The following is a 12154-nucleotide window of genomic DNA, read 5'->3' on the forward strand; positions in this document are numbered from 1 at the left end:
GGTATATATTACATTTTCAAAAAATTTGATTTTTAAAAAATAAATTTTTTTTTATTTTAATATATTTTTAAGAAAAAATATTTTGAATTGTCATCACTATTACAATCTCAAACAAGCCCTAAATTAAAAAAAAAATGATATCAATAATATGAGAAGAAATCATTTTTGATATAATTGGACTTGTATTAACATGAGATTTTAGAAAGTTAGTTGTAAATCTTTAATAACTAGATGAATATTTATCCTAAACAAATTATGTGGACAACCTAGCAGATACATGTATAGACCAGTTGGATAAAACTAAGTTTAAGAAGAGATCTTGTCGCACCAAGCAAAAATAACAGCTAAAAAAATCATTTGACCATTAGATTATGCTAAAAAGTTTACAAGAATTCTAAAGGTTATTTTCTTTAGAAAAATCATTGAATCACTACTTTGATTGTCGAATCTTTAAATTTTGAAAATCTCTCATTGGGGCCCTGATTTTAACAATTTTTATGATTTTCCTTGTTATTTTCTAATTTCATGCTTCTTTCCTTTGTAATTTTATTTTTTTTATTTTGTTTTCTAATTGAGGTAGGGTTTTTATCCTATTTAAAACTTTGTAAACCTCCTATAAGATCATTATTTTAGAGAAGATAAAACCTAGAGAAAATAAAATCTATGAACTTAGGGTTCACATCTGCTGCTCATTTTCCTAATTTAAATTTCTATGTTTTTTCTTTATTTGTTATTATCTTTAGCTTCTGTATGTATTTGTTTTTTAGTATTTCTTATATTTATTATAAGTTCTGTTGACATTACACCTAACAATCTTCAGTAACCTCTAATTTTATGTTTGTTTATCCTTTTCTTTTGTATTTTAGGTGAGTGAAATTTGTTTTAATATATATATATGATGAGTAAGAATAACATTTTTGAATATCTATATATGTTGATTTATTTCCAAGTATTTATCAATTTCTTGAATATGTATTTGTATTCTATTGAATTAAATTTTATTTGATATAACATTTAGTTGCTTAAATAATTATGTAAATAGATATTATATCTGGATATCAAACTTATCAAAAACTTCATATTAAAAGAAGGTAGTTTGTCTTTATATATATTATATTTATATACCTAGTTGGTAAGAAAAATATCTACCTATGCATGATTGATCATCTCACGCTACTCTATTTTAAAAATCTTAAGATTTTATATGTTATTTGATCTGATATATATTACATTATCATATAATATAACTTACAATTTATAATATCTAAGATATTATATTAAATATTATTTATGTTAAAGAATATACAATATAAATTATATATTAAAATCTCACTTTTCTCACTTAATAATTTAAATTATTAAATATAATATCAAAATAAAACCTTATAACACCGCTTCAATATTGTCAGTTACATATCTAAATCCGGGTCGTGAAATTAAAATTTCTTTATGCTAAACCGCGGCTCACGGAGACATGCATGTAGTCCTCCGTCGTCACACGACTAGTATTGTTGCCAAACATCAAGTATTGAGATGAAAATCATTAAAACTTTTACAGAACGCTGGCCAAATGTGTTTTGTAGATGGCATCTGCACTCAGCCATCCAACAAAAGGTCCCTGACGAAATACACGACAGGAAGACAATTCATTTACACACTCCATCAACTCCCAATTACAGACATGCGAAGCTGTCTAATAGGACGGACAGACAAGATTTATACTCACGCTAGAGTACATACATTCAGAATCAAGATCAAAAAATAAAAGCATAAAAAAATTAGATTTTCTTAATATAATAACAGATTTGAAGAAAATTAAAAATTATGAGTATAAATGCGTCTTAGAAGAAGAGTTTGAGCACAAGAGATAAGATAAAATGGCCAAAACATATGATAACTATATAAACCCTAAAAAATGGTTAACTTCTATGTTGAAAAATGACCACCTAGATATCTCTGTTTCGTTGCAGGACTGTACTATTTTAATTAAATTATAGGAGGCTTTTATGGGTGTGAAGCATTTATTCTAATTTTTTTTATTTTTTTTATCACATTCTTTAGAGGATTGTGTTTGTTCAGTGTCAAGGAACAAATGTACAAGTAACAAAAGTGTGTTTTGTTGGGTAGATGAGGACAAAGACAAAATAAATTTATCTTCACATATAACTCGTGCTAAATTACCGATCAAGTGAGTAATAGAAAGAGTTAACAGAAACCTTCACATTTAATAAGCATGGCGAGATAAACATGCGGGTCTGGGTTTGAGATAATGCTCAATTGCGCATCATCCCCATGGCAAGTTAAATAAATAAAAAACAATTCACAAAAAAAACTAAATGAAAAAGACCAAAATGCCCCTGTATGCCTGGGTTATTTTTTTTATTGAAGGGGCAAATTTGATATTTTACTGTGTTTTGAAAAGGGAAAAGGACCAAAATAGCCCTCTATGCTAATTTTAAAATCTCTGATCTAGAGGGTAATGAGGTCATTCCACTCTACTTGAAAAAAGTTCAAAATACGATAACATAATTTTTTATGACAAATGCTCCAAGTAAAGATAAAAAATCCTCGAATCAGTGACCATTGTTTTGATTTTTTTTTTTTACATGTCAAATACATCATTTAACTACGTACTATACTGAACGGTAAAATGAGTCCATAAACATAGTATTTTAGCTCACGAAGGAGATTGATACAAGACTCTTTGGAAGGTCCATTCAGTACTTCAAAGCAAATTGAAAAACGAAAACTTTTCTTTATAAAGAGGAGAGCAAAAAGTGATTATGATAGCTATGAAAGGCCAAAGCTTTCTACTTGCAAAGGCTTCTTCATCTTCATCCTTTACTGGGTTTCGTTGTGTACGAAGCCAAATCAAATTGATGGATATGTTTCTTATTCCCTTTCTATCTCCATCTTTATTACCATTCAACTCCAACGCCTACTCCATTGTCACCTGTTACACTTCTTCCTCTTCTAGTGCAACCAATAGTGGTGGGAGACAATGAAAAAGTGGGTTCCTTTAGAAAAAGTAATAGATTTGTTTTGTTGTATAGATTAATTTCTTCTTTATGAACTTTCGCTTCTGACTATATTTTATGGATGTGCCCTTTAAGCAATTGGATGTTCTACGGTAGCACGGCAAGCCAAGAACAGTCAGAATTTTGTGGTTGAAAAGTAGGAAAGAAAACTTGCATACTGTTGGGGTCAAGATTTATGAGTAAATATCGTGGCTATGATATTGGGAACCCCTTTATACTTTCTGTTTTGTACCGAGGAAGGGAACGGAATGATGCCATTCTGGTTTCCTAATCTTTCTGTGTTTTGAGTGGATTTCCCAGGACTTCTTGGTTCAAATGTTCCCAAAAAGCATGTTCCCTTGACGTCAGATGAGAAAACACGAAGAAAGGAGAGCTGAAAACAGATCCTTCAGCTTTGTTCCTTAAGCTACAATCACTATCCTGATCTCTTACCAGGTAGGGATTTATCTTCAGAATCCTTTGGATTCTTGGATCAGATGTATCCAGTTACATCCGTTGGTCACTGAAATGCAATAAAATTGGAAAATAAACAAGAAAATTCTTGTTTCAGTTCACAGCATCAAGTCTTGCTATACATGCATACTTCAGGAAAGACCTTTTTATTATCGTGAAAGGATAACATTGCATAACTTCAGCTGCTCATCGATACTTGTCTTCACTTGCTATGTTCGTTGAGGAAGTTGATCATTATCTCATTCACCTGCACTGGAAGTTTCTCATGAACAAAATGGTTCCCTTCTTCCAGAAAGACACTGTCCAAATCTGGAACTATATGCTTCAGAAGGTCAATCTTTATGTAGTCTACCATACCCGGGAAACCAAGCACATAGTCCTTCTCACCCATAATCAGCAATGTTGGTGCCAAAACTTTTGGATTAGTTATTCCACAGCAATCTATGCCTAAAGTCCTGCACAGAAACTCTTACATTGATGAGAGCGATGGCCTATCTTTATCTAGGACCAAAATAGTGGAAATCAAAGTGGATAAACATACAAGTTCTTCTATCCTAGTATCTTTCTGTAAATTATTTCCCAAAGGGGACTTGAATGGTTACCTATATGGAACCTGCAATGGATACCGAAATCCAGACTTCTCGTACAAGGATGCATAAACTGCAAGATCTTCTTCAGAGAACCATGGTGGTAGAGGAGTAGACGGGTCAACCATGTCCATGATCTCTTGGTCCTCTCTAGCTGTTGGTGGCTTAGTTCCAGAGAAGAGAATGTAGATGTTTTTGATCACTGTCTTAACATCAAAGTGCCCGAAATCTGCTTCAGCTCTGCCTGGCTCCTGAGAATATCTAGACATTGCAGGCATGATTGATATAAAATTGAAGTTCGATTTCTGCCAACTTAAAACTCAAATAGTTTTAAGGAAATTATCAAATGTAAGACTTCGATGACAATGACAATACCTGCTACCTTTTGCAGTAGAAACCTTCGGACATCAGATCAATGTCTTCACTGGGCCCTGGTAGCCTGAAAGGAACACCTAGTGATACTAAACTGGTAACCCTCTCCGGGTAAAGAACAGCTATCATGTATGCTGGAAATGATCCCAGGTCTGTACAGACTAGAAAGGCCTGGCATCGATGCAGGTATATATTACATTTCAGTTCATGTATGCGCAAGAACAAACTTAAAAGTTCTTTAATGGTGAACTGCAGCTCATAGAGATCATCTTTGGCGCTTCCCTATATGGCCTTGACTAATTATCTGCAACATTTATCTCAACATCTAGAGATGTTACACACTCAATTCACCTAGTGTTATGCCTGTTTCTGAACCTTTTGTTTTTTGAACTACAGTTGTGTGGTAGATTGGTCAAATCTTTTACCTTGATGGCATCAAAACCAAGCATCCCTCCAGGGTTCCTGAGGAAATACACCACAACAAGACCTTTCATTTACTCACCCCAACATCTCACCAGAGACTTGTCAGGCTATGATATAAGAGGGTACCAAAAATCATTAGAGCATAACCATGAACCTCTATGATTTCAATTTGGCTGAACAGAACATGCCAAGTTTACCAAGATTCGTCCAATTAAGAATTTGCAGGTAACGTCCCACAGTCTGCAGAACTGACCATATTTATTTCAGATTTAAGGGGAAAATGAATATTTATGTGATTAATTTGAATCAAGATTCATGGCATGAGGTGCTTAAAAAGCAATAAAGATTAAGAAATGACATTACCTTACTGATGCCAACAGTGTCAAGAAGGGCAATCGTATCCTCAACAAGGTCAATGAAGCCCCCTTTCTCAGGTTCAGCTGGAAGCTCTGAGAGCCCATAGCCCCTAAAATCGTAGGCTATTGCTCTATATCCAGCTTTCGCAACAGCAATCATTTGATACCTCCATGTGTACCATATTTGTGGGAATCCATGCAGGAACAACACTACCTTAGGACCTGCAAACAAGATTCCACCACTAAAATTACTAACTGTGATCAATAAATGAAGAAACGAAATCAAAGGAGAAGTTCTGGTGATGGTTTGCAGTACCAGTGCCAATCTCTGCCACATGTAGTTTTAGCCCATTTACTTCCACGTGTGTGGTTGATATGTTCCATGATTCACAGAAGATATGTGAGAGAGTACAGCAATTAGTTCAAATGATTAATGGCCTTGAATTATTAAGAACATTAGGCAAACAAACAGGATGCGTTGAATTAAATAGCACACTAAGCTGCTACCATTACCATGGTGACTCCTACCTTGAAAAACACCACTTGTAGCACTTGGTAAATATATATTAGCATAAATTATGTAAGTGTTTTTATAGGTATGAAGCAATGTATTCTAATTTTATTTACTTAATTAAATCATTCAATCTATTATTCAATTTAACCCATACATTCCAGCACGAAATATAAATAATTTATAAGCCTGCTGATAAAATTGAATCCGATCTTTCCAATGTCAAAAACTAGTTCCTAACTTTATTATGCTTGTTGCTTGCCTTCAATGCAAAGGATATCTCAACGGAATCTTTAGGATCTCAAAAACTTTTTCTTTTTTTAATAAGTGTAATTATATTAAAAAAAAATTATCCAAAATACTAGGAGCATACTTCAAGAAATACAAAGATCCCTTACTCAAATCTAAATGACCTTAGACAATAGAAAACAAAGTAAAAGCTAAAGAAATCAGAAAGATTTAAAAAACAGACAAAGCAACAACATTGTCACGACCCCATTTTTCGAATTAAGGTCCTCTTCATATTTTTATACATTTACATATAAACTTTTTCTTTTTCAGATTTTGATACAGAGGATGTACCAGAGAGTACAGCAATGACTTAAATGATTAATAGCACTGAATTATTAGTAAGATAAGGAAATCAAACAAGATTATTTGACTTGTATAGCCAGTTAATGAGTGATCAATTACCAATTATCCGAGAACTAAACTACGGTGATGGACGGACAAGATTTACTCACTTTAACCTGAATAGGATATATACCTGTAGAATCTTATCTCTCCAATGCCAAAAATTTGTTTCTAAATTATTATTCATGTTTCTTGTCCTGGATACAAAAGGCACCCCTAAGGAATCTTTTGGATCTCAAAAAGGTTCAGTATATAAAAATAACGCATGGTTTTTTCCCTCATCAATGGCCTCGAAAACTTATCACAGATGTTTTGTAGTTCTATCCATCGAGAACAATAGCACGTTATAGAGCCAGAAAAGGTAGGAAGATGCAAGCCGGCTAGTAAATATTACTGTTCATTTGGTTTTTTGTGGTTGAAATGGTGAAAAGATTAGAGAAATGCATCACAGTATGCAAGTATATCAATTTGGTTAGCTTAGGTTTATTTCCAGAACCCAGAAATGATGACAAAAGTCACATCTCAGAGCAGATCCAAAATACCTTACACCTCATTTCCACGAGTAATGCCATGCAACCCACAAGATGCTTTTTATTTTTTTAGGTAATTTAAGCCCACATCAAGAATACATTTGTAAACATATGTAATTGTTGAATGCAGAACCAGGGAGAGATTTGAAGTTTTGAATCCACAAGAGTTCATCAAAATTGGTATGAGTACTTTTCAGATAGTAAGTCAGCAAAGAAACCTTCTTTTCTACAATTCTCTAGGAAATACAACTTTCTCGTAGATTTTCATGCTAAACCAAGCCTAAAATAATGATGAACACATCATAAAATCCCAGGAATGGATTTGACTTGAACACCAAGAATGTGACTGGTAGAAATGTCATTTTTGCTACCTTAGCCACAAATTTACAGGTAGTTCTGGTTGCAAATAACTATAGGTGTCAGTCCAAATCGTTTGAATTGGATCAAGCACAAATCTACCAGCAATCAAAACCTAGTTGCTGAGTCTTGAGCACAAATCCACCTGCAATCATAGTTGTTGAGCTGCGAAAGTTGGGAGAATAGGCTCGTTAAAACAATTTTTCAGTAAGTCATTGTTTCTGCACGAGATGCACGACATCTCCAAGCTCTACTTCACTTCCTTGCCATTCATGCTCATCCTTAAATAGCAGTTCAATCTGCTCCAATGACTTCCCTTTCGTCTCTGGAACAAGTGCGTAGACAAAAAGGACTGAAATAGCTGAAATTACAGAAAAGACAAAGAATGTTCCACCAACAGAAATTGCACGGGAAACGGAGAGGAAAGACATGGCAACCAAGCCACTGCACACCCGATTCCCTACTGCACCAAGCGCAGCCGCTTGAGCACGTAGCCTTAGAGGGAAAATTTCTGATGTCAAGACCCAGCAAACAGGGCCGATTCCCACCGAAAAGAATGCAACATTTGAACAAACAAAAAGAATTGCCATTGCAATCCCAACCTGCCCTTGCCCAATAAAAGTGAGAGTAACACCGATGCTGAACAAACAAATAGTCATCCCAATTGTACTTACATAGAGCAAAGGTTTTCTCCCAAGTTTGTCAATGAGAAATATGGCAACCAATATGAAAGCGGTTTTCGAAACACCTACAGCAACGGTTGCAGCAAGAAGCTTTGACTTATCCTGAATACCAGCTCCTTGGAAGATTTCAGGGCTATAGTAAACAGTTGCATCTATTCCGGTGATCTGTTGGAAGCACTGGATTCCAACACCAGTGATCAGCATTCGGCGAAGAGAAGGTGAAGGGCTCAACATTTCACGCCACACAGCTTTCTCTTCATACTTTTCAGTTGAACCAGTTCCAGCAGCTAGTAAGATTTCAGCAAGTCTCTCCTCCACTTCTGCCTCATTGTCAATTGTCTTTAACAGCACTGTTCTTGCTTCTTCAACTCGGTTTTTCATGACCAACCACCTTGGTGACTCTGGGATTATGAAGAGTGCAGCTCCAATGAAGAATGAGGGGAGAATTCCCACGCCAAGCATTACCCTCCAGCTTATATGTTCTGGAAGACCTGAAAATGCAAAGTTCGAGACATAACCGAGTAATATCCCGAGGTTTATGAAAATCTCTGGGAAGGAGGTAAGAGAGCCTCTAGTAACACTTGGTGATATCTCAGCAATATAGATTGGGGCAATCATGACACCAAACCCTATTCCAATACCAGCCAAAAATCTTCCTATTATTAGCACTTCGAAAGAAGGAGCAAGTGTCATTGTAGCTGCACCTGTTTGAAAGATAATGGCTGCTAAAGCCATAGTCCATTTCCTACCAATAATATCCGATGTTCTTCCACCAGCTAAACTACCAAAAAGTGAAAGAATGCTTAAACACCCAACAAGTACTTCTTCCTGTACCTCAGTTATCTTTAGATCTTCTTGAATGAATATGATTGCTCCACTCATGACACCGACATCTGCAGATTGAAAAACATAATCATAAATAATAAATTAGTTTTCCATTATAATGATCAAAGATAAAGTGTTAAAAGAATCTTAGTCCAAACATAACAACCTATCACCCACCCTATTGGAAATTCTAGATCACCCTTGATTCAATAATTAAAAGTATCAACCATTCTTCAATCATGAACAAAGACACTCAAAAAACAACATTAGCTTTGTCAGTTCCATCTGATTCATATATTTTGATTACCATTAATGCATCTTAAATTGAAAAAAAAAGAAGGAAATTTAATAGATTGACTTCCACAAGATTTGAACTTTAGTTTTTTGCTAATTCACAAGCACAACGTCCACGGAAGATTTTATGAACTTTCCAAAAAATGAAACAAAACAGTATTTTTTTTCCCCCTACTAATTAAGCATGGAGGACCAGTCAAACCAAACAATCAAGAGCAAATATCAGCCAAACAAAATGAACTAAGACAACAGAAACAAAAACATCAGCAACAGCACTACCATCTCAAATGGGAAGAAAAAAAATGAGAGCTTGATTACCATAGCCAAGAAGAACAGAATTGAGGGATGCAAAAATGGCACAAGCCAGAACATATTTTCTAGTACTGCTACTCCTCTTTTCTTGATGATGATGATGTGAACCATCATCAAAATCCTCTGTAACTTCAGAATCCATTCTTCTGTACTTATTCTTGGTTCCAATAGACAAACCAAACTCTCCATTCCCATTTTCTTGGACACCAACTAATCCCATCTCTTTTTACTTTACCTCTTCTGAGTCAAAGTAACACAAAAACTACACAGACCCAGAAGTTCTCTAACAGGAAAAGATGTCAGACTCAAGCTGAACTTAGGCTTTAGATCTGAAACTTTAAAGAGAGGAAGACATTTCCTGAGCAAGTGGGCCTTACTTTATGCCAAGCAAGGAAATAGGAAACCACTTGAAGGTGACGTAAATTATTCTTTACATTAGATGGCGGTAAGCATCACAAGACATTGACTTCCTCCTTTAAATAAGGCTTATTGGCAATTTCAAGGTAACACTTCAGCTTCAAGCTTTTTTTATACCCGCTATTTTTGTTCAAGTAAAGAAAATGTTTTTCTCAAGTCCCATACTTTTGTTTTCCTTTTTTGAATCCCTGAGGTTGATTAAAGAATGGATAATGCAAAGGATAATTAAATTTCTTACACAAACGTTTTTACTAAATGACATGGCAACAGCTTTTACTAAATTTATTGGAAATAGTACATGATTTTGTCTGAACTTGGGCAGCCATAATCGGGCATGAACCCTGCGTTGGAATTAACTACCAACCAATCAATGCAAGATTTGCGATGATGGAATTTCCACGGCACACCAATCGGATGGAAGATAAGTTGGTTTCGAGTGTGAAAGCTAAAGTGTAAAACCCACTCTCTTAACCCCTCACCGATAAGAGTTGTGATAGTTTATGGGATGAATATTGATTTAAATGATTTGGTTTGGATAAAAAAAATCAGTCAAACTGAATTTATTTTCCAAAATTTTAAATGGTTTTAATTCCGCTCAATTTGGTTTTACATTTAATAAAATCATATTTGTCCAATTTAAATTAATGAGTCTTTAATATGATTATTTTAATGAGCTTTAATTAATAACCTAAAAGTATAAATATTTAGAATTAATTATAATAATCAATTGTAATAACAGCAGTTATGATATTAATAAAAAAAAGAATTGCACATTGAATGATGTAGTAGTTTTAATAGCTGCAATATTAACCAAAACGATGGTAGTTTTCACAAGGTTGATTCGAAACAAAAATTGAAAGAAATCATACCATTAAAAAATATTATATAAAAAATAATTACACAAATGTAATTTTTTTTCATAAAACTATGTAAAACAAATTCTAAAATATATCAAATTTTAATTATAAAACTTGAATTAACCTGATAAATTAATTGATAAATTAATTTATGATTCTAATTTAGAATTGGATGAAAAAGAAAAACAAACCTTATCCAAATCCTCTTAAAAACCAAGTCGACTTGATTTGTAGTTGATTCAAGATAAAACCAAACTTTCAATTCATTGATTTTTTAAAAAGTTCCATCTTTTTTATCAAAATAAAATTGTTTTTATTATTTAAAAAAAAAACATTTTAATTTCTTTTAAGGATCTCACCCCATAATCTTGGTTGGATTTTATAACTATATCCAAAACTTGAAAAATTCATTCTATAATTGAGGGCTAACGGCCCAATAAGAGTTCATTGTTACATTACACCTGTGACCTGTCCTTCAAAAACATTAACATGAAAAATAAAATGGCTAAGCCCAATTCTATAATACATCATAGGAAAAGATTTTATTGAGCCGGCGGTTAGTCTGTTTCAGCCCAATTTATCGGGATTATTAATTAAAAAACTTTTAAAAACCTAAATTTAGTTCCAAATCTATATACTCATTTTTAATTGAGTCCCAATTCCATAAATTTTGTCAAATTGATTACAAAGGTTTCAAAATATTCTCAATTTAGTCTTTTCATTTTCTAATTTTCATCAATTAAAAAAAAATTGTCAATTTTTTCATCAAATATATTAAAATAAAAATAAAAAAATTCACAAAAGTAAGCAATTGAAAATGTAGGAACTATTATTCTCAAAACAAAAAAAATGTAGAAACTATTTGGAACCTAATTGAAATGAACTATAAGTTTGAGATGTAATTGAAAAACAATATATACATTGGGCCTAAATTGAGTTTTTCTAAGAAAATAAACCGACTTTGTGTAAAAAATAAAATAAGAGGAAATGCGAGAAAAATCTCTCCATCGTCTTCGAAACCAGACCGTCCTCCATTGAAGCTATTTCTGTTACCTTCACAAAATCAAACCCTAGAAATCCTAGTAAAGGGGAAAAAAAAACCCTATCAAAATGGTTTTCATAAGAACCCCAACAAGCACCAACAAAACCCTATACATTCACACAAATCCTACCAGCACAACCCTTCATGCCCTCAAACACCAAATTCAACTCCAAACCCAAATCCCAATCACTCAACAAAACCTTCTTCTTCCGAAGATTTTCCAAAATCCAAACACACTTTTGCTGTCTCAACTTGACATTACCAATAACACAACTCTAACCCTTCACATCCCTTTACTTGGGGGGATGCAAGCTCCGGTCGCACCGAAATCCCGACTTGATTTTTTAAATTCAAAGCCTCCAGCGAATTATGTTGCGGGGTTAGGGCGTGGTGCTACTGGTTTTACTACTCGTTCTGATATTGGTCCGGCACGGGCTGCACCGGATTTGCCTGATAGGAATGCC

The 12154-nt window shown here is 33.9% G+C and overlaps 2 protein-coding genes and 1 pseudogene across 3 annotated transcripts in view; 1 reads left to right on the forward strand and 2 right to left on the reverse strand.

Annotated features, from left to right (window-relative positions):
* Nucleotides 1-3556: 3556 nt before the first annotated feature.
* Nucleotides 3557-5651, reverse strand: LOC105119006 (bifunctional epoxide hydrolase 2-like; annotated as a pseudogene).
* Nucleotides 5652-7044: 1393 nt separating this feature from the next.
* LOC105119007 (probable polyol transporter 4) lies at nucleotides 7045-9868 on the reverse strand. The gene is made up of 2 exons (XM_011017099.1): nucleotides 9381-9868; nucleotides 7045-8836 (listed from the first exon to the last, which is right to left on the reverse strand). Exons 1-2 carry the CDS (start codon nucleotides 9592-9594, stop codon nucleotides 7473-7475), a joined length of 1578 nt encoding a protein of 525 aa, XP_011015401.1. The 5' UTR covers nucleotides 9595-9868; the 3' UTR covers nucleotides 7045-7472.
* Nucleotides 9869-11620: 1752 nt separating this feature from the next.
* Nucleotides 11621-12154, forward strand: part of LOC105119008 (protein STABILIZED1-like) — a 3596-nt gene continuing 3062 nt past the window's right edge. The window contains exon 1 of one of the 2 annotated variants that reach the window (XM_011017101.1): nucleotides 11621-12154. In XM_011017101.1, the coding sequence (XP_011015403.1) occupies nucleotides 11759-12154 (396 nt within the window). In that variant the 5' untranslated portion in view covers nucleotides 11621-11758. The other variant, XM_011017100.1, reaches the window with a different exon arrangement.

The sequence above is a fragment of the Populus euphratica genome, unplaced genomic scaffold (assembly GCF_000495115.2).
Source record: "Populus euphratica unplaced genomic scaffold, PopEup_1.0 scaffold2414.1, whole genome shotgun sequence".
NCBI lineage: Eukaryota > Viridiplantae > Streptophyta > Magnoliopsida > Malpighiales > Salicaceae > Populus > Populus euphratica.